The sequence below is a fragment of the Delphinus delphis genome, chromosome 11 (genome assembly GCF_949987515.2).
Source record: "Delphinus delphis chromosome 11, mDelDel1.2, whole genome shotgun sequence".
Taxonomy (NCBI): domain Eukaryota; kingdom Metazoa; phylum Chordata; class Mammalia; order Artiodactyla; family Delphinidae; genus Delphinus; species Delphinus delphis.
The window spans coordinates 63,463,448-63,488,351 of record NC_082693.1 but is presented as its reverse complement, the minus strand read 5'-3'; the positions used below and the strand labels follow the sequence as shown (position 1 = coordinate 63,488,351).

General features: G+C 39.5%; 1 protein-coding gene across 3 annotated transcripts in view; it reads right to left on the bottom strand.

Moving 5' to 3' along the window:
- Window positions 1-24,904, bottom strand: part of SYT1 (synaptotagmin 1) — a 533,541-nt gene that overhangs the window by 1,434 nt on the left and 507,203 nt on the right. For all 3 annotated transcript variants that reach the window (XM_060025297.1, XM_060025299.1, XM_060025298.1), the window contains one exon: window positions 4,199-4,332. In XM_060025297.1, the coding sequence (XP_059881280.1) occupies window positions 4,199-4,332 (134 nt within the window). The remainder of the gene's footprint in view (window positions 1-4,198; window positions 4,333-24,904) is intronic.

Here is a 24,904-nt window from a genome sequence, read left to right as displayed (position 1 = left end):
CGGGAGTCCATGTGATAAAATACCATGCCCGGCTGCCCATGTCAACTTGTATGCATTTTTATTTTTTAAGTCTTTATTGAATTTGTTACAGTATTGCTTCTGTTTTGGTTTTTTTGGCCGCAAGGCATGTGGGATTGTAGCTCCCCGACCAGGGATCGAACCCGCACCTCCTGCATTGGAAGGCAAAGTCTTAACCACTGGACCACCAGGGAAGTCCCCTGTATTCACCTTTAAATCCAGTTGTTTCCATTGTTTCATCAGCAAAATTTCTGGCGTTAGTACTCAGATCATTTTTGTTTTTTTGGTTACAATTTTCAAAGCAACCATGTACTGCAATCCTATTTCAGGTGGGAAGAGCCAGCATAGTTTTACATAAAACTAATACAGAATTTCAGCTAGTCACATGATTATTGGGAGTTTAAAGTGTGACAACAGAGTGAAAGTCTTAAAAAAGTAGTAATTAACTAAAGATAATTTTTCTCATTCATATATTCTCTCAATAAGCATTTATTAAGTAACTGTGTATCCAGCATTGACATCAACTGGAATAACCCTTTAGGCCACACAAGATTTACTCCAGTGATTCCATTAGGTTGTGAGGGTTTATTTAATGCCTGACTTTTTTGAACTGGTGAAAGCAAACCCATACCATTTTGACACGAAAGAAACACTTTTTAAAAGTATCTTTTAGTTCTTCCTAAGTAATGAATTTGCTTAGTCAAAATAGGCAATGGCTCCAATCTAGAAACCAAGGGAAAAGATAAAGGGAAAATTTAGAATAAAGTAGAACGTGTAGTATTTGGTGGCCAGAGGCCAAAGAAGCAGAAAATGTAATGATGGAAGCCAGGGCCAGATGAAGATCCCGCTCAGTTATGGCCCTTTACTGGGCTTGGCACTCTGAGGACTGCATCATTGGACGAATGTGCTGAGAGAGGTCACCAGCATACAGCTTCAGATCAGAGAAAATGATCACTTCTGAAAGTGGAATTTAGAATGTAAAATGCAACACATGGGCAGTAAAGGAAACCGATTTCCATCTTTCCTTGTGCAGCCTTGGATTGATGCCATTATCAAGGGAATTACCTATTCACTGGATGGCATTCGAAGCCAAGAACAGAATCACCTTGGTTCTGAGCACCTTTCCCAAGCGAATTCATCTGGATGCAGTCATATTGCAAGGAATGAGGGACAGGGACAGTAGGGTCGTCGGGTTTTGGAGGTTGGAGTGAATAGTTGGAGTGAATTTTGATTCTTTCACCTAGGAATGTATTGATTAGGAGCAATCAAAACAAAATATCCTTATAAGGGCCTTGGGTTCATTTTTTCAGCTGCATCTGTAGTCTGTACATTTTTTGGTGGGGGGTGGTTTGCAACCTTTTCATATGCTTTTGGAAATCAGCATATTTTGCTTCTCTCAATGTATTTCATATGGATAGAGACAGATAGAAAGACAGACAATCGTATAACCTCAGGGTAAATAAAACCTAAGCCCTCCCCCCCCCCAAAAAAACCTAAGCCCCTATTATAGCATGTTAAATGCTCAATTATTTTCTCTAGGGAAATGCAAAGACTAGGATAGCAGCCTATTGGGGAAAAGAAGAAAGAAAAGAGCAAATTGACTTTAGGAGCGGTGAAGAAGGGATGCAGTCAAAGGCATGCTCATTATTTCCATGCCTCATGGACTCTGTATTGGGCTGAGGTTCTCTCTGTCCTGACAAAATGTTATCTTCTCTGAAAGGCTGCCCCAGAAACCCAGCATACATCTTGTTTTTAATGTGCTTCATTTTCAATATATTTGCATTTGCTGGAATTTATAGTTGAAAAGGGACATGTATTTTTTTTTCAAAGGTATAGAATTGTAGCTCAAAGGAGAAGATTTACAATAGGATTTTTCATCTCAATGTCCTGCCTCATATTGTTTTGTGGAATTAAAACACAAAATGCCAGGAGGTGTTAGTTTCCATAGGAATAATGTCTCAGAACTCAAAAAAGAGTTCACTGAATAAATATTGCAAAATAAATTGTTGGAGAAATTGGATGTCTTAGGTTGCCAGTGGGTCCAAAGCAGTGAGCTCACTGGTTCAGGCTAGTAAACAAGTGACTGGGGACAGGGAATCAGTGTCTTCTGCAATGTCATTTACTTATATAACAGCTATTGAAAGTAAATAAGTATGTACAATCAGCTGACATGTGAAAATGTATATAAGAAAGGTTATATAAAAACCATGAACTAATGTGAGGATGGTGGGATTACTGATGATTTAAAAACTGCCTTATATTATACAGTAGCTACTAGCCACATGTAGCTGTTTAAATTTAAATAAATTAAAATTAAACTTCCTTGTTTATACTAGTGGCTGAGGTGCTCATGACCTACCTATGGCTGGTGGCTACCCTATTGGACAATACCAATGACATTTCCATCCTTGCAGAGTTCTATTGGAAAGTGCTGATTTACATACTGTTTTAATCTTATTGTTAGATCCATTTTCTAATACATAAAATGTTAATTTGAATAAAAGACAACAATAGCATCGTGAGTAAGAATGATGGGAACCATTTACTGAGCGTTTGTATGTGCTCAGCACCGTTCCACATGCTTTTACATGCATGGTCTCACTTTGACATGGATTCTGTTATTATTCCTATTTTATATAGGAGACAATTCTAAGCCTCAGTTCCCTTATATGTATATAAAATTGGGGTAATAATGGTACCTTGCTTATAAGGTTATTGTAAGGATTCAATGAGATTTTGCAGGTAAAGTGCTTACCTTGGGCCTAGGTACAAAATAAATATACAATAAATGTAGCTATTATATTAGCTTTCTTCATGGAATAAAGGTGTGATTCATTCCTAAGGTACTGTATTTTAAGACTAGGTTAAAAATAAAAATATGCAAACGAAGAATATTTGCTGCATTTTGTTATTCTGGACCATTAGAAGGTTCCATGCTGTAGTTTTGATGCCTACCCTTCATCTCTCCTTCAAGTTATGAGCAAACTTCTATAGGACTGAAAAGATAGACCCACATCAATTTTTTTATAAAGTGTAAAAATAGTGTTGCTTTAAGAAATTTGACTCTCTGATACCCATTAAAGATTAGTAAGAATAGAGCTTCCCTGGTAGCGCAGTGGTTGGGAATCTGCCTGCCAATGGAAATCCGCCTGCCAGTGCAGGGGACACGGTTTCGAGCCCTGGTCCGGGAAGTTCCCACATGCCGCGGGGCAACTAAGTCCGTGAACCACAACTACTGAAGCCCGTGCTCCGCAAAAAGAGAAGCCACTGCAATGAGAAGCCCGAACACTGCAAGGAAGAGTAGCCCCCGCTCTCGGCAACTGGAGAAAGCCCATACACAGCAACAAAGACCCAACACAGCCGTAAATAAATAAATACATATTTAAAAAAAGAAGAAATATTAGCAAGAATAGCCCATAATTAATGGATGCGAACTTTGGATCCAAGAGCCTAACTATGAATATGACGTAAGAAAGTCTGAAAATATTTAAGAATGACTAAATAATAAGATCATATGCTATCACTGTGTCTACATGTAGCATCCTATTTTCAACATGTTAACCACAAGGTCTTTTAATAGGATAATTCCTATCATAACAAATATTATCTAGCAAATTAAGGTTCTGTCTTTACAAAAATAACCATCCATTCCAACTCAGAAACAGGAAGCTGAATTTAAACAATGAAAAATACAACTTAGCCTAATTTTTCTACTGTTAATTATTTTTTAATAGTGAAAGATTAAAGATGCTGCATATTTAGCATCAACCAAAATATTTCCTTTATCCTACTTTTTTTTTTTTTTTTTGCTACAAAGAGGTGATAATGAGAATTACATACTGTGGCCTGGGAGTAAAGAGTGAAAGCTTATTTTCTCTCGACCTTTTAACCTTTGTGGATGTACTTTTTGAATAAGTAGAGTGGTTCTGTCAATGTTCTTTTTCCTACTTTATTTCTGCTCAACAGAATGACAGCTGTTTTTGGCGATGAATCAGCACATCCTGTGCTGTGTATTTTATCATTTCCCTCTTGATGTAGTTTGAGCATTAAATGTGCGTGGAATGAGAATAGCAGTTCTAATGGAGGCATATGCACTGATAATTCACAAGATCTGTGTGTTGAATTTATGTGATCTGAAGAAATGAAATTGAATGGGAAGAAAAAATACGGTTGACATTACCTGGATTTGCTCGAAGGGTACTTCAAAGCTGAATGACTCATTGTAGTAGGGGTTAAGTGTGTTCTTTTTAATCGTTGTCTTTTTCTTCTTCAGCCTCTTGCCATTCTGCATCAGATGAATCTTCACATAAGGATCTGAAAAACAGAAACAAAAACTTTAGGAAATCAGAGACACATATTTTTATATTATAATTTAGCTTATAAAAAGTCCAAGTATTCCTGACAGGAAAATAATTGTGTAGCATGTAGTTACTATTTTTTTTTTTAATTTCAAGCGTTTTTTTATTGAAAGATTTTAAGTAACCTATGGGCCATATTTTTTTGCCATGATATCTCAGTATTTATAGTTGGATTTAGGAGATGAGAGGATTGGTGTGCTGGTAAACCAGCTTTTTGGGAAAAAAAAGTCTTGACATGTAGCATTTGCTAATGTCCATGGTATAAATACTCCCAGCATGGCTGATTTCAAGCTAACAGTTTAACAATTGGCTCACTAAATTCCTGAAAATTTAACAATTGGCTCTTGTGAGCTGGCAAAGAACTGGCTTCAGGATACCACTGCATGGGAATTAAAACTCTTGACAGAGAGAGGACAAAGGAGACATTTCATTCTTTCATTTATTCACTTGCTCAAACAATATTAGTTAAGCCCTAGGAGTATAGCTGTGAACAAATCAGACCATCCCTCTTTTCAGGATGGAACTTCAGACTTGTGGGGGAAATAGACAATAAGCTTGTAAAGAAAAGAAATACGTATGAAATTCTAAGTTGAGAAGAGTGCTGGGGAAGAAAAGAGCAGAGAGTTGTATGATAGAGACTCCCAGAGGTATGGTGAGTCTAAGGGAAGAATGGAATTCTTATACTTAGATCACTCAGGTAAGGCCTTTCTGCAGAGGTAACATTTAAAGTAAGATGTGAATATTGAAGGGTGACAAGAGGCCACATGTCTGAGTGTGTGTGTGTGAGTGTCTGTGTGCATGTGTGTATGTGTGTGTGTATGAGACAGAGAGAAAGAGAGATAACCAGGATCTGTGCCAGAACATTTCTAGGTAGAGAAGAGCTTCAAGGATTCAGGGAAAAGAGAATAAGCTGGTAGCACACACAGAGGTAATGAGAAAAGGAGCAGAAAGATTCCCTTAGCAGTTTCCTCAAAGCCTCATTAGATAAAGTAATAAGTAAGTCACTGGAGGGGAAAGACGATTCTCATTACTAACAGATGAATGACCTCCCTTCAGGTTATTAAGAACCAGTACCCAGGTTTGATAGTAAAATCTACTGTTTTCTTCAACATTTTTCCATCGGATACGTAATACATGTTTATTATAGAAAAAATATCAGGAAGCAATGATAAACAAAAAGAGGAAGAAATTTTAAATCATCCATGATTTTACTCCCCTAAAATAACCACTGCCAAGCCTTCCAAAATTACTTTCCTTTCTTTCAGAATGTGTAGAACTGGGAGAAACTTTACAGATAATCTAGTTTAATGCCCACATATTGTACTTTTAGAAGATAAAACTGCAGACCAGCAAAGGTGGTTTTTATCTCCCTCTTCCTATCCCCTAGTAGAACATAACTCCTGAAGGACAGAAACTTTGTCTGTCATATTCACTAACTGAATTTACTAAACAGTACCTGGCAGTATACAATTTTTGTTGACTGAATCAGAGGAACTTGTTTAGGGCTGGCCTCATAATCTGGGTCTCCTTATTCTTAGTCCTATCTTCTTCCCACTGCCCCAAAGCCCACATTACTTGAATATGTGTTGTTTGGGGTTTTTGTTTTTAATGTTACATCCAGTTAAGGGGCTCGTAATGAAGATTTTCATCAAAATGAAGAATATCTTTAAAAGCCAGACCAAGTGATGAGAAACCAAGCCTATCAACTACATAGTTGATCAGTTAAAAAAATGCACTGTAAATAATTGCAAATGAAGGGGAAAAAAGACCCTTTTTACTGATAATCCATCTTGCTGTTCACAGACAACTCTGATTTTTGGTTCAGAGACCTTGTTTGCTTATGAAGCTCACTGGGTCCTCCATCCCTGCCCCTTGCACTTTTACAAAGATGGTCAAGTCTCCAGTTGCTCCTTGGCACTGACAAAATACCCAAATACTAAATAGTCACAAATCAATGTTTATGGCTCCTGTGTTCATGTGTTGAAACTTCATCAACTTAACTAAGGCACAGGGTTTTGCAAGAGAAGCACGGTGACTCTTTATTCATTTAACACAGTATATGACAAGAAATTTCCTTGTGCATCTGCCATGTGAGCAAGCAAATTAAAAACCCAACAAGATAATTTCAGATTTCAACATGAACTCTGATGTGATGTGATCAATGCCTGGGGGAGAACAAGGTAATTTAGGAAAACTGATCAACAAGGTTCTCACCGAGGAGGCCAGGTTTGAGCTAAAAACTGAATTACAAGAAGGAGTGAGTCGTTGGTTGATGTGGTGGAAGCTTGAACCAGTCAGAAGGAGCAGCACATGCAAAGCCCTAAGGTGCTTGTCCTTCTGTGTGTCTACGGAACAAGAAGGCAAGATGGGGAGAGGTAGGCAGTGAGGTCAGAGAGGTAACACTGCTGGCCTCCCACTTTCAAAAGCAGAATCTGCCACTTCTGACCATGATTCAGAGATATTCTATAATTTCATGATACTTACAAGAGGGGACACGGGGCTGGAAGAGGAGCAGGTATGGGGCTGCTATGAATGGGCAGAGTTAGTCTTTGCTTTTGCAGATCCATCCTGTTACAGGTACCAAAGCAACTTACTTTACAGGCAAAATTCCCGTCTTAATCATAACCAAGACTGACAGTAACTTAGAGCTTATTCTTTCCTTTTCCTCCCCATATTTATTGAGATATAATTGATATGTAACATTGTGTAAATTTAAGACGTACAGTGTGATGATTTGATATACATATATATGTGAAGGAATGACCACCACAAGGTTAGTTAACACATTGATCACCTCACATAATTATAGTGTTTTTGTGTGTATGGCGAGAACATTTAAGCTCTACTATCTTAGCAACTTTCAAGTATACAACACAGCATTGTCACCATGCTGTACATTAGATCCCCAGAACTTATTCATCTTAAAACTAGAAGTTTGTATCCCTTGATCAATGTCTCCTCATTTCCCTCACTCCTCAGCCCCTGGCAACCACTATTCTGCGCTCTTTTTCTATGAGTTTGGCTTTTTAATAGATTCTACGTCCACATATAAGAGAGAGAATGCAGTATTTGTCTTTCTCTGTCTGACTTATTTCACTTAGTATAACACCCTCAAGGTCCATCCATGATGTCAAAAATGGCAGATTTCCTTCTTTTTTGGTGGCTGAATAATAATCTATTTTATATATACCACGTTTTCATTATCCATTTATCTGCTGATGAACACTTAGGTTGTTTCCATGTCTTGGCAATTGTGAATAATGCTGCAACGGACACATGGGAATGCAGATATCTTTTTGAGATAGTGATTTCATTTACTTCTGATGCATACCCGGGAGTGGAACTGCTGGATTATATGGTATCTCTACTTTTAATTTCTTTGAGGAACCTCCATACTGTTTTCCATACTGGCTGCACCAATTTATGTTCCCACCAACAGTGCATGAGAGTTCCCTGTTCTCCACATCTTGCAAGCACTTGTTATCTCTTGTCTTGTTGATAATAGCCATTCTAGTAGGTTTGAGGTGATATCTCATTATGGCTTTGATTTGTATTTCCCTGATTATTAGTGATATTGGAACATCTTTTCATGTACCTGTTGGCCATTTATGTATCTTCTCTGTAAAAATATCATTCATAACTTCTGCCCATTTTTAATGGATTTTTAAATTTTTATTTTTTGTTGTTGAGATGTATGAGTTTCTTATATATTTTGGATATTAATCCCTTATCCAATATATGGTTTGCAAATATTTTCTCCCACTCCACAGGTTGTCAGATGTCTTACTCTTTTTCAACTTTTGTGCCTGGATAAGTCTTGACTGTCTAAGCCTGATAGGTTATGTACCCAAGGTGGTCACATTTGAGCATCTTCTTGGTTCAGCCATCCAGAGTCTTACACTGTGTCTCCATTTTCTCCAGTCTTCTCCATTTTCATCTACTCTTTGATTGGCTTGATTTCCTAAGTGTCCTCTGGTTGAGTCTTGCCCTGAATTCTGGTCCCTCTGGAGATGGCCCTAATCCCTTGATTAGTTCATTAGTAACTTCTTTGGGGATCTAGACCTGGCTCCTGTCTCCGTAACTATGGTTGAGTCTTCTAAATGGAAACATACCCACCTAACTATGAGATACCCATCATGCTTTAAGTACACACACGTTTTTAATAGTAAGGATCGCCTCTCCTGCAGAGTAAGACCCTGTATAATTAAATTTGTTCTGTTTTAGGGGCTGTTCCACAAAGCAAATCCTTGTCAATTCAGAGTTTCTTAGTGGCTTAGAAATCCTGATCATTGCGTAATAAGACATCATTTTATGGAAATGATAAATAGGCTGTAATGAGACTCCCTAATGTTGTTGCTTTTCCTGAGTACAACTGCTGGACACCATGCATGGCATTCAAACATCTGTTAGGTTTTTGTAAACATGTAAATAGCATGGGGAAATATGCAAGCTACAAAGTTGGGCTACTGTCCTCAGGGACTCCATACCTCTGCGGCTGCACTGCTTTATTCTGTCCCCAAAACAAGCACTCATGGAACCTTTCATCATCTAAATACTGACAACCCTTCTTCAACACCATTTAGATAATCCCTGTTGCCACTGAAACAGGTGCAAGACTTGGGACAGTTTGCTTCTTTTATTTGTTTAATTTATCTTAAAAAAGGTTAGCGTCTTTTTGTTTTTCAAACTGTGGTAGAAAGGAAGGGCTCTTTTCCGATGTCTATCTAGTCTCTAATAGTATATGAGTGTAACTTTTCAATTCTGGAAAATGATGGACTGGGATCAGAAAGATGGTTCTTTATTCCCAATAATAAACTACAGGTACAAAGAGTGCAGATTCATTGCCTCATTTTGGATGATGTTCAGGTCTATCATTTGGTTTTGTTGTCACTGTGGCACTGCCACCTTCACTCACCATTTGTCGGCTCTCTTTTTGTCTGAAGTCAGCCTAACTGAACTTCATCTCCTTTCTGTCATAATAGCTGTTATGACTTGGTGGTATTTTAGGACGCTGTATTGAAGTCACCCTCAAACTTTTATATGTTGACTAGCCTCTTTAATATAATATACAACAGTTTTTGTTTTTTGTCCCTAAAGTTCACAATTATGGAAGGCAGAAAAACAGCTTTCTCAAAAGATGTCCACATCTTAACCCTCGGAATTCGTGAATATGTTACCTTATATAGCAAAAGGGACTTCGCAAATGTAATTAAGGTTAAGGATCTTGAGATGAGGGGATTACCTAAGAGGGCAAAATCTAATCACATGGGTCCTTAAAAACAGAGAACCTTTCCTGACTGTGGTCAGAAAGAGATGTGACAATAGAAGAAGGGTAAGGGACAAGCTACACTACTGGCTTTTAAGATGGCTACACTGCCACAGAATGCAGTTGGCCTCTAAAAGTTGGAAAAGGCAACGGATTCTCGCCTGGATCCTCCAGGAAGGAACACGACCCTTCCGACACCTTGATTTTAGCCCAGTGACACCTGTGTACGACTTCTATAGAATTATAAGATAATAAACATGTATTGTTTTAAAAATTAAGTTTTTGATTGTTTATCATGGCAGTAGCAAAAAACTAATACAACAACCAAAGCTGAAGAGATAATTCTATTGTTTATCTAGCAAGGTTTGATGATGAAAGTCAAGTTTAAATAGGTCTAGAAAACAATCTTTTGGAAAAAAATTGATATTTTTTTCCAATCTTCTAAAAATTATTACATTGTTCCTCAAAACAAAATCCTTCAAAAAAGTATTTTTTAATTCAAAAAAGTTAACACAGAGCGTGCAATCAGAAGACAACAGTTACGTACAGATGTTTCAGGATCCGTGGTAAGATTAGTCAAAATGGATGAAACCTTAGCTGAGAATAATTTTTACAGTCAGATCCATTACAAGGTTTAATATAATAATGTTCCTTTATGTTTGTAGAGTACTTTAAGATCATATACATATATGTTAGGTATATATATATAAATTATATCATCTCCTTTAATCCTTACAACAATTCCAGTGAGGGAACTGGGGCTTGGAAAGACTAATTTTTTTCCCCAAGAACTCAAACCGAGGTCCTATGACTCTGAACCTACTGCTCTTTGTGATACGTTGAAGAAATAATTTAGTATAGTGTTTATAAGTATAGACTCTGGAGCCAGATTAACTTGAATCTCAGCTGTACTGCTAGCTGTGTGGTTTGGGCAAGTTATTTAAGCTCTCTGTGCCATAGTTCCTTCACCTCAAAGTGGTGAGAATGATAACACCTTGCTCAGAGAGTTGCGAAGATTAAATTGAGTTTCTACAGGGAAGGTGTTTCAAAATGTGCCTGGAACATATTGTTATTAATGATCAACGTTTATTATTGTGTCATGAAAGGGCTGAGATCTAAGTCAGTATCTACGTGTCAGACTCTCCCCCAACTCACGTTGCAGAACTGGTGCCCACCATTAGCAAATGGGAGGAAGTCATTCCATTGGCTGCAGGAATGAGCCAAGCTGCCCCAAGTGTCAGATTTACTTCTGGAAAGAAGCAAACCCATGCTAAGCAACTGGTTCATTAATGAAGAATTTAATCATGTATGGTGTGAAAGAGAAGGGAAGGGTTTCTTTCATCTCTACCTGTATAAGTGGTCTTGAGGTGTGAGGTGGGAAACTAACTCAGCATCCTGTATAGTTTCCTCTTGTTCCTGAAGTCAAGACATCAGATTACACAGAGCTGAAAAGTTAATCTGGAGAGTTCTAAGTGGACTCTTATTACTGAGGCTCTAGGCTAGTGTGAGTCAAAACTATGATTTATGGAGATTTCTTTCCAGATGTTGAGGCCAGCTAATGTGGATATACTTGGGCATATTATGTATGTAGTATCTACTTTCCTGATGCTGCTCAAAATGAGGAAACAGAAAAGGAGGCCCTCAGCTTTGAGATTTATTGTTGTTGTTGGGAATATAGTAATGCCTACTGGTTGCTGGAGAGAGGTAGTGTCTATACCTCCTCCCTTTTTCTGTTAATTCCTTTCTATCATGAAAAACATTTATAGTCTGGTTTCTTCCTTCTGCTTCCATCTAGCCTTAGAACTCCTCCTTTCTTTTTTTCCACTCTTTCCAATCCAGAGCGAGGGATAGGAAATCATTGTGTTAAAGCTACAGTGAGATGATTTGCTAAGTCACTTATTGCACCTCACCTCCTGGGCAGTGGAGGCTAGGGAGCACTGACTTTGCCATGTGAAAGGAGTGCAGAGGATCCTAGGTTGACGGCCAAATGAATACTTTGGTCTCAGCGGCCATATTCAGGGATGAGGATGTAGACTACCTTTGATTGGTTAGGTGATTACTTGGTCAGCTCCAGCTTACGAGCAATCCTGAAGGTGAAAGGGCCATTTTCTGCCAGTTGGGCAGCCTCTTCTGAATATAATTCGTGGGGTGGACAGACTATGGTCTGGTGCCAATCTTTTTCTTTCATTTGGTCCCTATTCAGGCATTAATTTTGAGTGGAAGACCTCTCTCTCTCTCTCTCTGTCTCTCTCACACACACACACACACACACACATATATATATATTTTTTATTTTATTTATTTATTATTTTGCGGTACGCAGCCCTCTCACTGTTGTGGCCTCTCCCGTTGCAGAGCACAGGCTCCGGACGCGCAGGCTCAGCGGCCATGGCTCACGGGCCCAGCCGCTCCGCGGCATGTGGGATCTTCCCGGACCGGGGCACGAACCCGTGTCCCCAGCATTGGCAGGCGAACTCTCAACCACTGCGCCACCAGGGAAGCCCTCATATATTTTTCACATTAAGTGGTAGGAGTTTTCTTTCTGAAGGATTTCTTCCCACAACCAATTCCTAGTAGTCTGATCTGGTCCTGATGCTCCAATATTTAGCTCTAGCTACCACCTACACATAGTCCTTTAGGCATTGCATCCCATCCCACTCATCTCCATCTGATCTGCCCTGAATGCACTGAATCCGCCATCCTTTTTTGGTCAGGGAGTAAGAAGAGTGATGACACATATATGCCCCTATTTTCTTCCTTTTCCAGACTTCTCCACAATCTACCTTGCTGTACAAAGGCTTGGTTGATTTGATGGCTTTGTCTACGGAAGGGATGGAAATGGGGAGGTTGGGTATGGCAATCAAAGGAGGGTGGAGTCTTATAAGAAGAGACATAAGAGAGATGATCTTTCTCTCTGCCATGTGAAGATACAATGAGGAGAGTTGTAAATGAAGAAGAGAGCCTTCCCTAATAACCCAACCATGCTGTTACCCTGATCTCTGACTTTCAGCCTCCAGAACTGTGAGAAATAAATGTTTGTTATTTACGCCACCCAGTCTGTGGTATTCTGTTATAGCAGAGCCCTACCTGTCTGTCTGTCTATCTATCTCCAGACTAAGATAGCTCTCTTCCCACTAAACTCTCCCTTGGTCCCCTCTTTTTCTCTCTGACCATTACTGATACTTCTTTATTTTCTCCTCTCCCTTCATCTGCCCCAAGACTCTCGAGTGTAATCACATTTGATATTATTTTAGCACACATTTAATAGGATTTTTCTCTATACTACTTTTCTCAGACACCCTGCAGTACAACCTTATGATTTCAATATTACTGCCACCTCAGTTAAACAGCTTCTGGCCACAGAGTCTGGCACTGGAATGTAATGTTTTAACCAACACTGGTGTCCCTGGCGCAGTTTCAACATGTAGAGATACATTCCCAAAAAAGGACATAGAGTAACCTTGGAGGAAGACTTTGGAACTAAGTATGAAATTCAGTAAGTTGTTTTCCTTCAGTTACAGGGACACCACGTTGGGTGAGCTTTGCAGAAACGTAAGTGCAGCCCACATGCTGTACTATAAGGCCATAACTATAACTCCCTCGGCTCTTTTATCCTTGGGACAGAAACCTACTGAGCTCATTACCTCCCCTGTTGGCCTGTTCTTGTGTCATGAGTCCAGCCTGATTTGGGGCCATCTTTGATTCCTCCTTTTCCACCTCCCATGAAGAGTGAGCCACCACATCCTGCCAACTTCCCTTCACCTTGTCACACTTGTTGGTTCTCTCTAACTTGTTGCCACATCTCGAGATCAGAAATCCAATCTCTCTTGCTACCATGCCATCAACATCAAACTAGTCTTCTTATAATTGCTAAAATGACATTTGATCACACTAGCTCCCTGATTAAAAGCCTTTAATGACTTGCCAACGTAAAAAATCTCCAAACTCTACCATAGCATTCACAGCCCATCCTAACTTCCTCATCTCATTTCCACAAACCTGTGCTCCACTCCTGGTCGATACTCACTCGTCCTCACAGAGAACTGAATGCCCCATCTTTGAACTGCCTGTCCTTTAGCCTGAGATGCTTTCTTTTCCCATTGTAAATGTGATTTAAAAGTCACCTCCTCCCTGAAGATTTTACTGATGATTTCCTCAGTCAGAACCTTCAGACAAACCAAATGCCCTGCAGCATTTTCTTTTGTACTATTGCAAAGCATACATCTCTTTCTTTTCTGGTATTGGAGGACTTCTGTGGTTATCTAATAACATAAAAACAATATTATTGTGGGAAAATGTGTTTTGAATTCAGAACTATTGGCTTCAGGATGAACTCTGGGAAGACTATCTCCTTGTAACAAGGGGGATCCTTCCATTACTATTCCATACTCTACTTTAATACCCAAGAACACTGTCACCCCCTTCTTCCCTTAGGCAGTTCTAATGTCCAATTATTCTAACTTCATAGAAATAGAATTGCAAAACAGCTGGCTGTAAGCAATGATCCTTTTGTGTGAGATATAAAGGGGCCACTAAAGGCTTTTTGTATTTACAATGAGAACTAGAAAGCAGCAGTTCAAAGCCGAATAATGCAAGATGCCTGCAGTTTTCATCTTGACAATTTTGCATAATTATACTGTCTTCTTTCTTAACTACCACAGTGACCGTGGGCCCTTGTAACCATGGCCTTTCCATTTCAACCAAAGACTTGTTATGAAACAGCCTCATTTCAGTTGTTTTGTTCAATCCCTTCTGAGCCAGTACCCAGCTTCTGAGTAACTTTAGGTATCATTCCTTTCACCTTCCCGCTCCCCCCGGCCCACCCCATGGATAATGTTCAGTAAATTTCAACTTATCGTGTTGGAAGAGGAAAGTAGCACTTTTATCAAGTAAGGTCCCAAATTTCAAGTGACTGAAAACTCATTTCAGTCCACCACATATGGTGGAAAAGTCCAGAAGTAGGGCTGTGTGGCAAAGATTAATTGTCCCCTAAAATCCTTTTCTCCCTTCTTTTTATTTTTAAAAGATGTATAAAATTTATTTATTGTTTTTGGCTGGGCGGTGCAGCTTGCGGGATGTTAGTTCCTCCACCAGGGATTGAACCCGGGCCCTTGGCAGTGAGAGCATGGAGTCCTAACCGCTGGACTGCCAGGGAATTCTCTCCCCTCCTTTTTTTTTTAGCAACGAAACTCCTAAGTTTTACCTGGGCACCATTTCATCCAGCTAGAAATATTTCTCCCAGACTCTCTTACAACTCAGTATGGCCAAATAAGTAACTTTGGCTATTGGAAGTGAATGGAAGTGTTGTGTGTGAACTCCATAGCATATCTTTAAAACAGTGGCTCTCAATGGAGGGGCTATTTCATCCTCCAGACATTTTGCAATGTCTGGGGAGATTTTTGATTGTCATAACTTGGGGAGGTGATATGGGCCTTAAGTGGGTAGAGGCCAGGGATTCTGCTAAACATCCTACAATGTATAGGACAGCTCTTAACAGTAAAGAATCATCACCTCCAAAATATCAATAGAGCTAAAATTGGTAAATCCTACCTTAAAATAAGCTTCACGCCCTCCACTTTATATTTCTTTTTTCTTGCAGCTGAAACATGGATGATATGGGAGGGCAGTGAACCAGCTTTTACCTTGCAACATGAAGTTGGTACTCCAGGGGAACAGGACAACAAGGTAGGAAGATCTTGGGTTCCTACATGACCTCACAGCCCCAAACTGCCTACCAATCTTGCCCACCCACCCACCTATGGACATGAGGGAGATAAAGAATTTCAAACAGCAATTGTATCTTTTGGAGCCTCTTTGTTACAGCAGTTCAATCTGCTCCCTATTTAATACAGAGTCAACAATATCACGGTCCCAGGTTTGCCTGCGTCTCTACTGTTTTCTACAGAGTCCTCTGCAGATTCCACACGGTGGCCTCCCCAAGATATCCTAGGCTTTTCTCTTAAGGATGTAGATGACTGTACCAGCTTCAAGTCTCATATCATCACACTATACCATCCAAAGGAAAGAGAATCTACATCAGAATTCCCAGGAAAAGTCCCAAGTTCACTCTGATTGGACAAACATAGATGAAATGTCAACCCTATATTAATCCCTGTGTTGAAGATGATGTGATGAGTTAAGACTGGCTTAGTCCTGGGTCATGTGCCCATCCCCAAACCAATCAGGAGTGCCAGGAATCCTACCTTTGGAGTTGGGTGTAGGTGCAACTCTAGCCTAAGTACAAGGCTAAGAATAGAAGAATATGGTAGTTCCTCAAACATACAAGGCTAAGAATAGAAGAATATGGTAGTTCCTCAAACAGGAATTAGAAGGCCCTTACCAAGAATGCTGGGAATAGAAGTTGGGAGGCAACCAACCAATGTTTATAGAGTTTCTCAACCTAGGGTCTTGAGGAGTCCATCTCTGTCTAAACTTGGAAGTGTGCATACACTTATTTTCAGAGAGCCATTCCTTTCCACTTGAGATCAAATTCCTAGGAATGAGCCATTAAGCACTTGTAAAAAGTGGTCCATGACGTGAAACTTACCTTTTTTCCTAGGGGAATGCAGAAAAGTATATGTTTGTATATCTTACAGTAGACAGATAGATCTAATTATCATTGAATTAAACTGCCATATCAGTATTACAAAAAAAAAAGTGGTCTAGCAGTAGCAGAGACAGCAGAGTTAAAACATGGCAGATTTAGGATTTAGAGTTTCCTTGCCAGCTGCGGCTTTTTCTTGTACACTGACGGAGTATTTCATCAGTAAGCCAATCATTAAACAGTATACAAATGAATAGTAATAGGGTTCACAGAGCAGACAATTTCCATTTCCATCACTGGCAGTTACAACACATTTACTTGCGGGGGTCTTTATAAATAATTTACAAGTACTTAGAGAAGACTACATTGAAAAACTTATGTGTCTTTATAGTTTAAAATGCTCCCTGTAATGTTATAGTAAGGATGCAGCATTAAAAATATATTCCGGGAAAATTTTCCTCTGAGCCCACAATTTAAAAATGAATTTACATTAGTTAAGTTCAGTGTTTGCTAGAAGAAAACAACATGACACAAGTGACTGCCACAGAGAAAAGCAACCTCATTGTAGTGAGACATTATAAAATAGCAAAGGCTGATTTAGCTCATTAATGGCGGCAGAGTGCTTTGATGAGACAAATACATAAGCGCAAAATGCTATTGTTATGAATTAAGTGGAAAGCATTTTTGGTCGTGGTAAGGAAGCCACTGAATTCCAACAGTCATTTTTGTTGTTGCCAAAGTGGACTGTACGTGACCGCCAGCCTCTTGACTAAAAGTGTGGGAATGCATGAACAAAACCTATGGAGTAGGACTACAGCCAAGAAAGATTTTCCAGATGTGGTGCGTTTATGGGCAAGTAAAAGAACAGTGTGAGGGTTTGAGCTCCACCCTTGGTAGAGGAAGGGGTTCACTGTGTTTGCAAAACCCAAATCTTTCCTTTTCAGTATTGAAGGTGAAATTCTTCATCTATAATTCAACCCTCTTCTTCCTGAACTTTGGAAAATCTTTTGGGAAGGGCAAACACATGAGACTAGGAACCGTAGTAATTATGTTTGATTCTTTCTGGATGACTACAAAAAGTTTCATGGAATGACCATGTATAAACTGTTTGCACGAGCTGATTGGAAAAACAAAAACAGTCCAAGGATTCAGCAAAGCAAACAAAATTGCAAACAGCAAATTTGACTTTTTTCTTTTTCTTTTTTTGGACATTTGGGCTTAGCCTCTTATTTATGCCAGATGAAAGATCACTAGTAAGATACTTTCTTCCTTTCTTTCTTTCCTCCTTTTTTTTTTTTTTTTTAACAATTATTAGACATTTCTACTTGATGAGATAACATTGGTAACTGGATAACATTGCTGGGATTTTTTTTTTTTTTTTGCGGTACGCGGGCCTCTCACTGTTGTGGCCTCTCCCGTTGCGGAGCACAGGCTCCGGACGCACAGGCTCAGCGGCCATGGCTCACGGGCGCAGCCACTCCGCGGCATGTGGGATCTTCCCGGACCGGGGCACGAACCCGTGTCCCCTGCATCGGCAGGCAGACTCTCAACCACTGCGCCACCAGGGAAGCCCCTATTGCTGGGATTTTTAAGCACATGTAATATGGCAATAAATGGATGCTACTCCTTATCCACACAGAGAAGGTTTCCAGGCAGTTCAGCCTGAGTTCAAAACAAAAACAATGTGAGAATAGAGATGCTCTTACACTTAGTATGACTGAACAGGGTTTGTGCTCTGGTGGGGTAACTTCAGCTTCACCCAGTTCTCACATTGGTTCAGCCAGAATGGATTTCACTCTCATTAACTCCCTATTCCTTGTATGTACTTGCTTTAAAATATCTATGTGTCTTCTAGACATTTTGCAGTCCAAATATTAGAAAGTTTATGGACTGAGCCTGTCTAAGGATAATGGAGGGAGAGATTTGGAAATGTTTCCATAGGGAGTGGAGGAATCTCTCTCCATGTCCTCACTTTGAATTGCTTCTAGAACTTGTCAAGTGCCTGGGTCTGTCTCCTAGGGAGCGGGGGAACGGCCCCTACATTTTCTTCGTTGGAAATGTCTCACTGCTTCTTTCTCTTCTTGAGAAAGGAGATGAATTCATGATCTCAGGAAGGTTTCTTTTTCCTTGCTGTCCCCCTCCTGCCTTTAAGTGACATTGTTAAGCATGCCGACCTGGAATAGGATGAACAAAGTGGCTTTCATTTTCTTCTACAAAGGAGATAATGGTTTTTAAGACTCATAATATTGCTGAGAACTCATACTTTCCACCTTTGGTTTGAGATTGTACAGTATCAATAATGCATGCCCTATTTTAAAGACACAAAACTTTGAACACCATGGTTGGCTTGTTATTAAGTTTCTTTATGTAAATATTGATTTCCTTTATCCTTCTAGAGAGGTATTTTATTTTGGTTCATTGATGGCCAAATATGGTTCTATTTTATAAAGCTGTGAAACTCTGTTCGAAATCAGCTGGTGCTCTGCATGTCAGGAAGATAAGTAGCTTTGCAAGAGAGATCAACTTCTACCTTGGTAATCTGGTTTTCTTACAATACTGTAAGGAGAAAATAAAAATAAACTATGACTTCAGTATTACACTGCATATAGTATGACAAGGAGTCATATAATTCTGTGGTGATTTTACTGCTTTTGATAAAGCAAATTTGTGATTAAAGTCAATCACAGCATATCAGTATTTCAGGTCTCAGTAAAAACTCACAATAATATTATTGTACATACTGATTTCTATGGAATTGACAACACCTAAGATTCTTCATCCCTAAATCTGGGAGAAGTGAGAGTTGGGGTGTTAGAGTTAGTCAAATTCTTTATATAGAATATTTGGTTTCTGTGGATCAGTTTAATTCTTTGCAAGATTCCAGAACCACACACTAAAAATAGCCACGGAGATGGCCCAGAGGTATAAATGTTAGGGCTGCTCTTATTTTCCCCACATTTGACATTTTCTTTTTAATTGTTTACTCTTTTTATATATATATAAATTTGTTTATTTTATTTATTTTATTTTTGGCTGCATTGGGTCTTGGTTGCTGTGCGCTGGCTTCCTCTAGTTGCGGCGAGCGGGGCCTGCTCTTCATTGTGGTGCGCGGGCTTCTCATTGCGGTGGCTTCTCTTGTTGCGGAGCACAGGTGCTAGGCGCACGGGCTTCAGTAGTTGTGGTGCACGGGCTCAGTAGTTGTGGCTCACGGGCTCTAGAGCGCAGGCTCAGTAGTCATGGCGCACGGGCTTAGTTGCTCCACGGCATGTGGGATCTTCCTGGACCAGGGCTCGAACTCGTGTCCCCTGCACTGGCAGGCGGATTCTTAACCGCTGCACCACCAGGGATGTCCCTGACATTTTCTTGAATCACAGATATTCTACAGGCTGACATCTTTTACTTTGATGCCTTTTGGTTTAATATAACTTAAGTGGTTATTCCATTTTTCTTGATATTATTCCTTAGTTCTGTGGTACAGAATTCACTCACTGATGCATCCATTCATTTATTCATTCACCTGCTCAGTCTCTCATTTACTGAGTGCCTATTATGTGCCAGGCATTTATCTTTTAGCCAGTGTCCCATTCAATCTTGTACCCTCATGCTTGACACAGAGCCTGGCACATGGTAGAATCCAGTAAATATTTGCTAAATGATCGCATCAGTCAGTGAGGTATAAATATCTGTTGAGCAAACTCTTAGGGAAGAGAGTGAGGGGATACAGAAAACTATAGAACCCAGTTTGTTCTTCAAAGAGCTCACATTTGGGTGGGAGGAGAAGACAGAAATTCCTGAAAAGGTAAGTTTAAATCAACTCACATCTTTTGTATTAGGAAAGATAGCGTAAGACAGTGTATGTTTTCTTGCTAAATGATTTGTATGGCAATGACAGTGAGAGGAATTTGGAGCAGATGGACACCCTTCACTCGGTTGGAAACGCTTAGTTTGAATTCAAGGCTCTACACTTAGGGAGTCCCAATGAATGTCACAAAGAGAGAAGTAACCTTTTGTTAGTTCTAAACAAGACCAGCTCTTATGTCCTCTTTTCATTCCACCTCCACATATAGATGTACAATTTCACAAAACACCATACAGTGATATTTGGATGGTGTTTCTGCTTGTGTGGAGAAGAAAAGAGGTCACTAGATGGATTGCCTTTCTTTGAACTTGTTTTTTTTCCCTTGGCCTTTTCCAGCCTTCCTGAGCATAATGGAATTTCATGGTTGCCCTAAAGTGATTTTCATAAATAGGCAACCCCTACATCTTAAGGCGGTTTAAATGAAATGGAATTTTGTGTGGTATGCAGGATTTTATAAATAATAGGATACATACATACCTGCCTGTAACATTTGCAGGGCCCAGGTTAAAACTTCAAATGCAAGTCCATATGCCATATGTCTAAATTGTTAAATGTTATAAACTAGAACACAAACTGTTAAAATAGGTAGTTTCTATTCTCATCTCTTAACACATAATAACCAGGAAGTCCAGCTTTAAATCAAGAGTTCTCAGACTCCTCGGGGTTCAGCAATGGAAACGGCCCCCTTTTTCTCCTCGCTAAACTCCCACGCACACCATAAGAAGTTTCACATACACCCATGGGGACGCCCCAGCCTGCCTGTGTCCAAAAACTGCTCTTTAGCCATGGGGTATGCACTTGCCTTCAGGCGGTCATATCTGGGGGAAAAAAAATCTTCAAAGACCTCGTGAATGAACTTGAGATCATTTTGGCAGGGAGCATTGGATCTGAGGTACCCAGAGCCCGGTCTAGAATGGAGAGTTGGGTGCAGCCCCTAGATGAGCGTGTTCTGTTCTGCTGGTCTTGAGGATTCTTCATCCCCTGGAAGGGTAGATAGAGGAGGACCACAGTAGGATCTCTAAACTCTGGGTTCCAGGGCACGGTCCCTTCTTGCCCACATCTAAGGCCTGTACTGCATATTCTTTCCGATTGAAAAAAAATTCTTAGCAGGCACTTTATTTTTCACTCTTTGTATTTTATCTCACTTATTCTTCATGGCCACCCCGAGAGAGAGGTTTCATTACCTCCATTTTAAAGCTGAGGGACCTGAGACTAAGTGACGGGTCCGTGGTCAGACAGTTAATATCAGTGATCATAGAAACCCTGCGACTTTGAACATTCATCCTAATCTAACATTCAGAAACTTGATCAGTTTTAGACTCTATACATTGTGCAAGGAAGGATGATTAAAACATGATATAACTCCTTACATGGTTTTCAATCCAGTAATTATACCGTAAGTTTAATGTTCACATTTCTTAACTAGACTAACAGACCCTGAATGGTCTGGCTCCTACCTACCTCTTCAGTTTCGTCTCTCAGGGTACTCCCCCTGCTGCTCCAGCCCTTTCAGCACCTTGAATACACTGTGTTTCATCCCTCTTTGGGGCCACATGCCTGAAATGCCTCCTCTTCATGCCCCTACCCTATACCTCTGTAATGAAGCTCAGATCTATATCATTTCTTCGTGGAAACTTTTTGACTGTCCATTTTAAAGCAGCTTCTCTTTTTATAATCTTCATTAAGGATGGCTATCAATCACTAAAAGGATGGCAAATGGGACTTGGTGAAAACAGCCCGTTTACCCAATAACCCTTTCCCCAAGCTTCTCATCGGAAACACTCTAACAGGTGCTGCTCTGGATTGAATAGAACTTGACAGAAATGACCAGCTGGAATAACTGTAGTGAGCAAATCTCATGATTTGCGTCAGATCGCTAGCAATGTAGGACATGAGTTTTCTTAGAGCAGAGGGAATAAAGTCATGAACTCCTTTTGGAGAAAAGCTATTCCATATCATCCTTCAGAAGATTTTGCCTTGTTCGTAAAGCAAGTTTATCTAGCAAAAGGCCATGAGATATGTTTTTTCCCTTGAATAACCACTTGTGGTATGGATGAGGTTAGAACATTCTGTTCTCATTCTTCCCAGTTTAGCATCAGGGTGGGAAGGATGGCGAGTGTTAAACGTTAAGAACTGTCATCTCTAGCAGTGAAGATTAGGCACAAAGCAAATATTCTAATGCAAGTTCATGATTTGCCTTGAAAGGCCATCCCAGAGGAGGCAGAGGGAATTAATTTAGTGGCATTGTTGGGCAGAGTCAGAGGTCTGATTCTGAATCTTTTGGGAAATATTCTGCATGGTTTGGATACAAGCCTAGATTCCAAAGGGTTAATTCTTACCAAGCAGCGCTGGATGTGCAGATACTTCAAGCAACTCACCACTTGTTACTTCATCTGAAAGCCATTTTAAAGGGACAGTTAAATATCTTTATTGAATAAATGAATAAGAGGGAAGACATTATGTTCTAAGACCATTTACGGTCTCTGAATTAAGTAGAAAATCTCTCTGTGTTTTTAGTGCCTCTTTTAGGACATGGCATAAATGAGTCAAAGGCCATATACCCATAAGCCATGTTAATGCTTTTTCGGTAAAACCGTTCCTAACAACTCTGTTAGATGGAGAGAAGTCAACATTTTACAGGATCCATTTGAATAATATAGTGCTAGATTTTAGGAGATAAAATTCAGCTAAGGAATTATTCATTAAACTATCAGTGTATCTCCCTCTCAAAAATATTGAAAGAGAAAGAGTTATATTTAGTCAAATGGAAGAAAATTTCCTTACATTGGCATTTTCAACATGGCAGTCAGAACAGTCCAAAGAATTTAATTAGGTAACTAATATGAATTTGATATTTGCCCTCAGTTCAGAGGGATGCGATTTCAGGCATAAGGACAGGTCTACAGTACAAAAATTGAAAATAGGGCCTGAATGAGTTAATTGACCTTGACTCAAGATCCTCTCTGAAAACAGACTTACTGCATATTGCTTAAAAAAAGGAGATCCCTACATAATCTTGCTGAACATGAGCAGATGAAAACTGAGTTGGAATGTAAAAAGGTTTTGGAAGTTCCTGGAGGGCAAATTATACGATGGGTCAGGTTTATTGAACATTCATTATGTGTCCAATGCTTTGCAAGATGATCTGAGAAGATGGTGGGAAATATGGACACGTTGTTATTACCTTGGAGGAAGCTACAATGAGTGAATTTTAACCTGAAAACCTAAGAACAAATATTAAATTTGGAAATTTAGGTCTATTGGTCCTATTTTGGGTAATGCTTGGTTTACGTTGTTTTTTCCTGTGTCTTTGATCGTAATAAAGGTTTAATATTTATCACTGGAATTTTTTAAGGTCCACGTTAAAGTAGTACCAAAAATTTCTCCAAAAAAAAAAAAAAAGGCAGATGAAGCATTAATGATAATGACAATGATAATGATTAATGAAAAACATTTAAACTTAAAAAGTCCAATCTGCCTATAATCACAAACACTAGTTTCACAGAAGAATGGGAGACCAAATAGAGTTAGAACACAGACTTTGTGGCATAATTCTGAGGAAATCAAAATAGCAGCTCTAAGTTTATTTGGGAACTATTAACAGTCCATCAATTGGTTTGTAAAAATCAATCCTCACCAATCACCTGTCAGCCACACTCCAGCACCCCTAGAAAATCCTCAAAAAACAGAGCCTGAGCAAGAAAAAGAAACTGGGCAAATGGAAACTATGTTAACACTGATGAGAAATCAATACAAACATGGCCATGAATTTCAAATTGTAGGAAGAGAGAAGATGTCTATATGCTTATTCCTGCTGTGGTTTTTACTGCCTTCTTTGCTCTTAAAGTGCTTAAGCACAACTGCCATTCCACAAAAATGTAAATCCTAATTATGGACAAATCTACACCAGACACACACACACACGCGCGCACACGCACACACATAATACATCACATCTACGTCATTCGTTTGTAAAGGCACTTCCAGGGAACAAGCATCATTCCTTTGTAAGGCTCTCTCTGTGGTTATTTGTTTTCTGGCAATGCAGAAATTCCTCTAAATAGGTCATCATAATACTGATAATCATCTCCAAGGTAACCAGCTTTCAAGGCAACTGGCTGAGGATTACATTTCTGGGTGGGGGAAATTACATTAGAGACATGGTAGTGACACAAGAAGATGCAATCTAGTGCCGTTGAAATTCCCTTTATCAAATATTCTCAAAGCATTTATCAAATATTCTCCTCATAATCTGAATTAAGTATGATTTATTTGGGAGACATTTGTAGGTAATGCTCAGTCTCTTACTGTACACAATAAAAGGCACAAGTGTTTGGTTATTTCTTTGACTGTGTAGGTTCAGCAAATAGGTCTAGGTGCTTGGGGTTTCTCATGCTAACCCAGAGCCCATATCTTAGCGCAAGTCTAGAGATAGGTATTTATTCTCACTTCCTGTCTGTGCCTGCTAGTAACTGTGTAGGCGTTTGACATACTCAGAAGAGAGATTGGATTCTTACGGGATTGTGCAAGAAAAATCTTGAGCATAAGGTGTCATGAAATTGAAGAGCTCTTCTGACAAATGTGTTCCCTAGATATGAAGGAATCCAGAATAACCAACTTCTTAGAAGTGCTCTCAAGTTTAAGTCCTTGAAATGTATTTTAGCCAAGAGGAGCTGGCACACAACCCAACCAAACCACTTCAGCTTGATTTCTTTTTTTAGATCTGAGTCTTCAAGTATTCAATACTTGAATAATTACGAGGAAGGAGCTATTCATGGTAATTTTATATTTGCAGACCACAGATAGGATGTTTAGTTAAGAGTTAAAAGAACAAGTTGAGGCCTCCAGCTGAAGGTGAT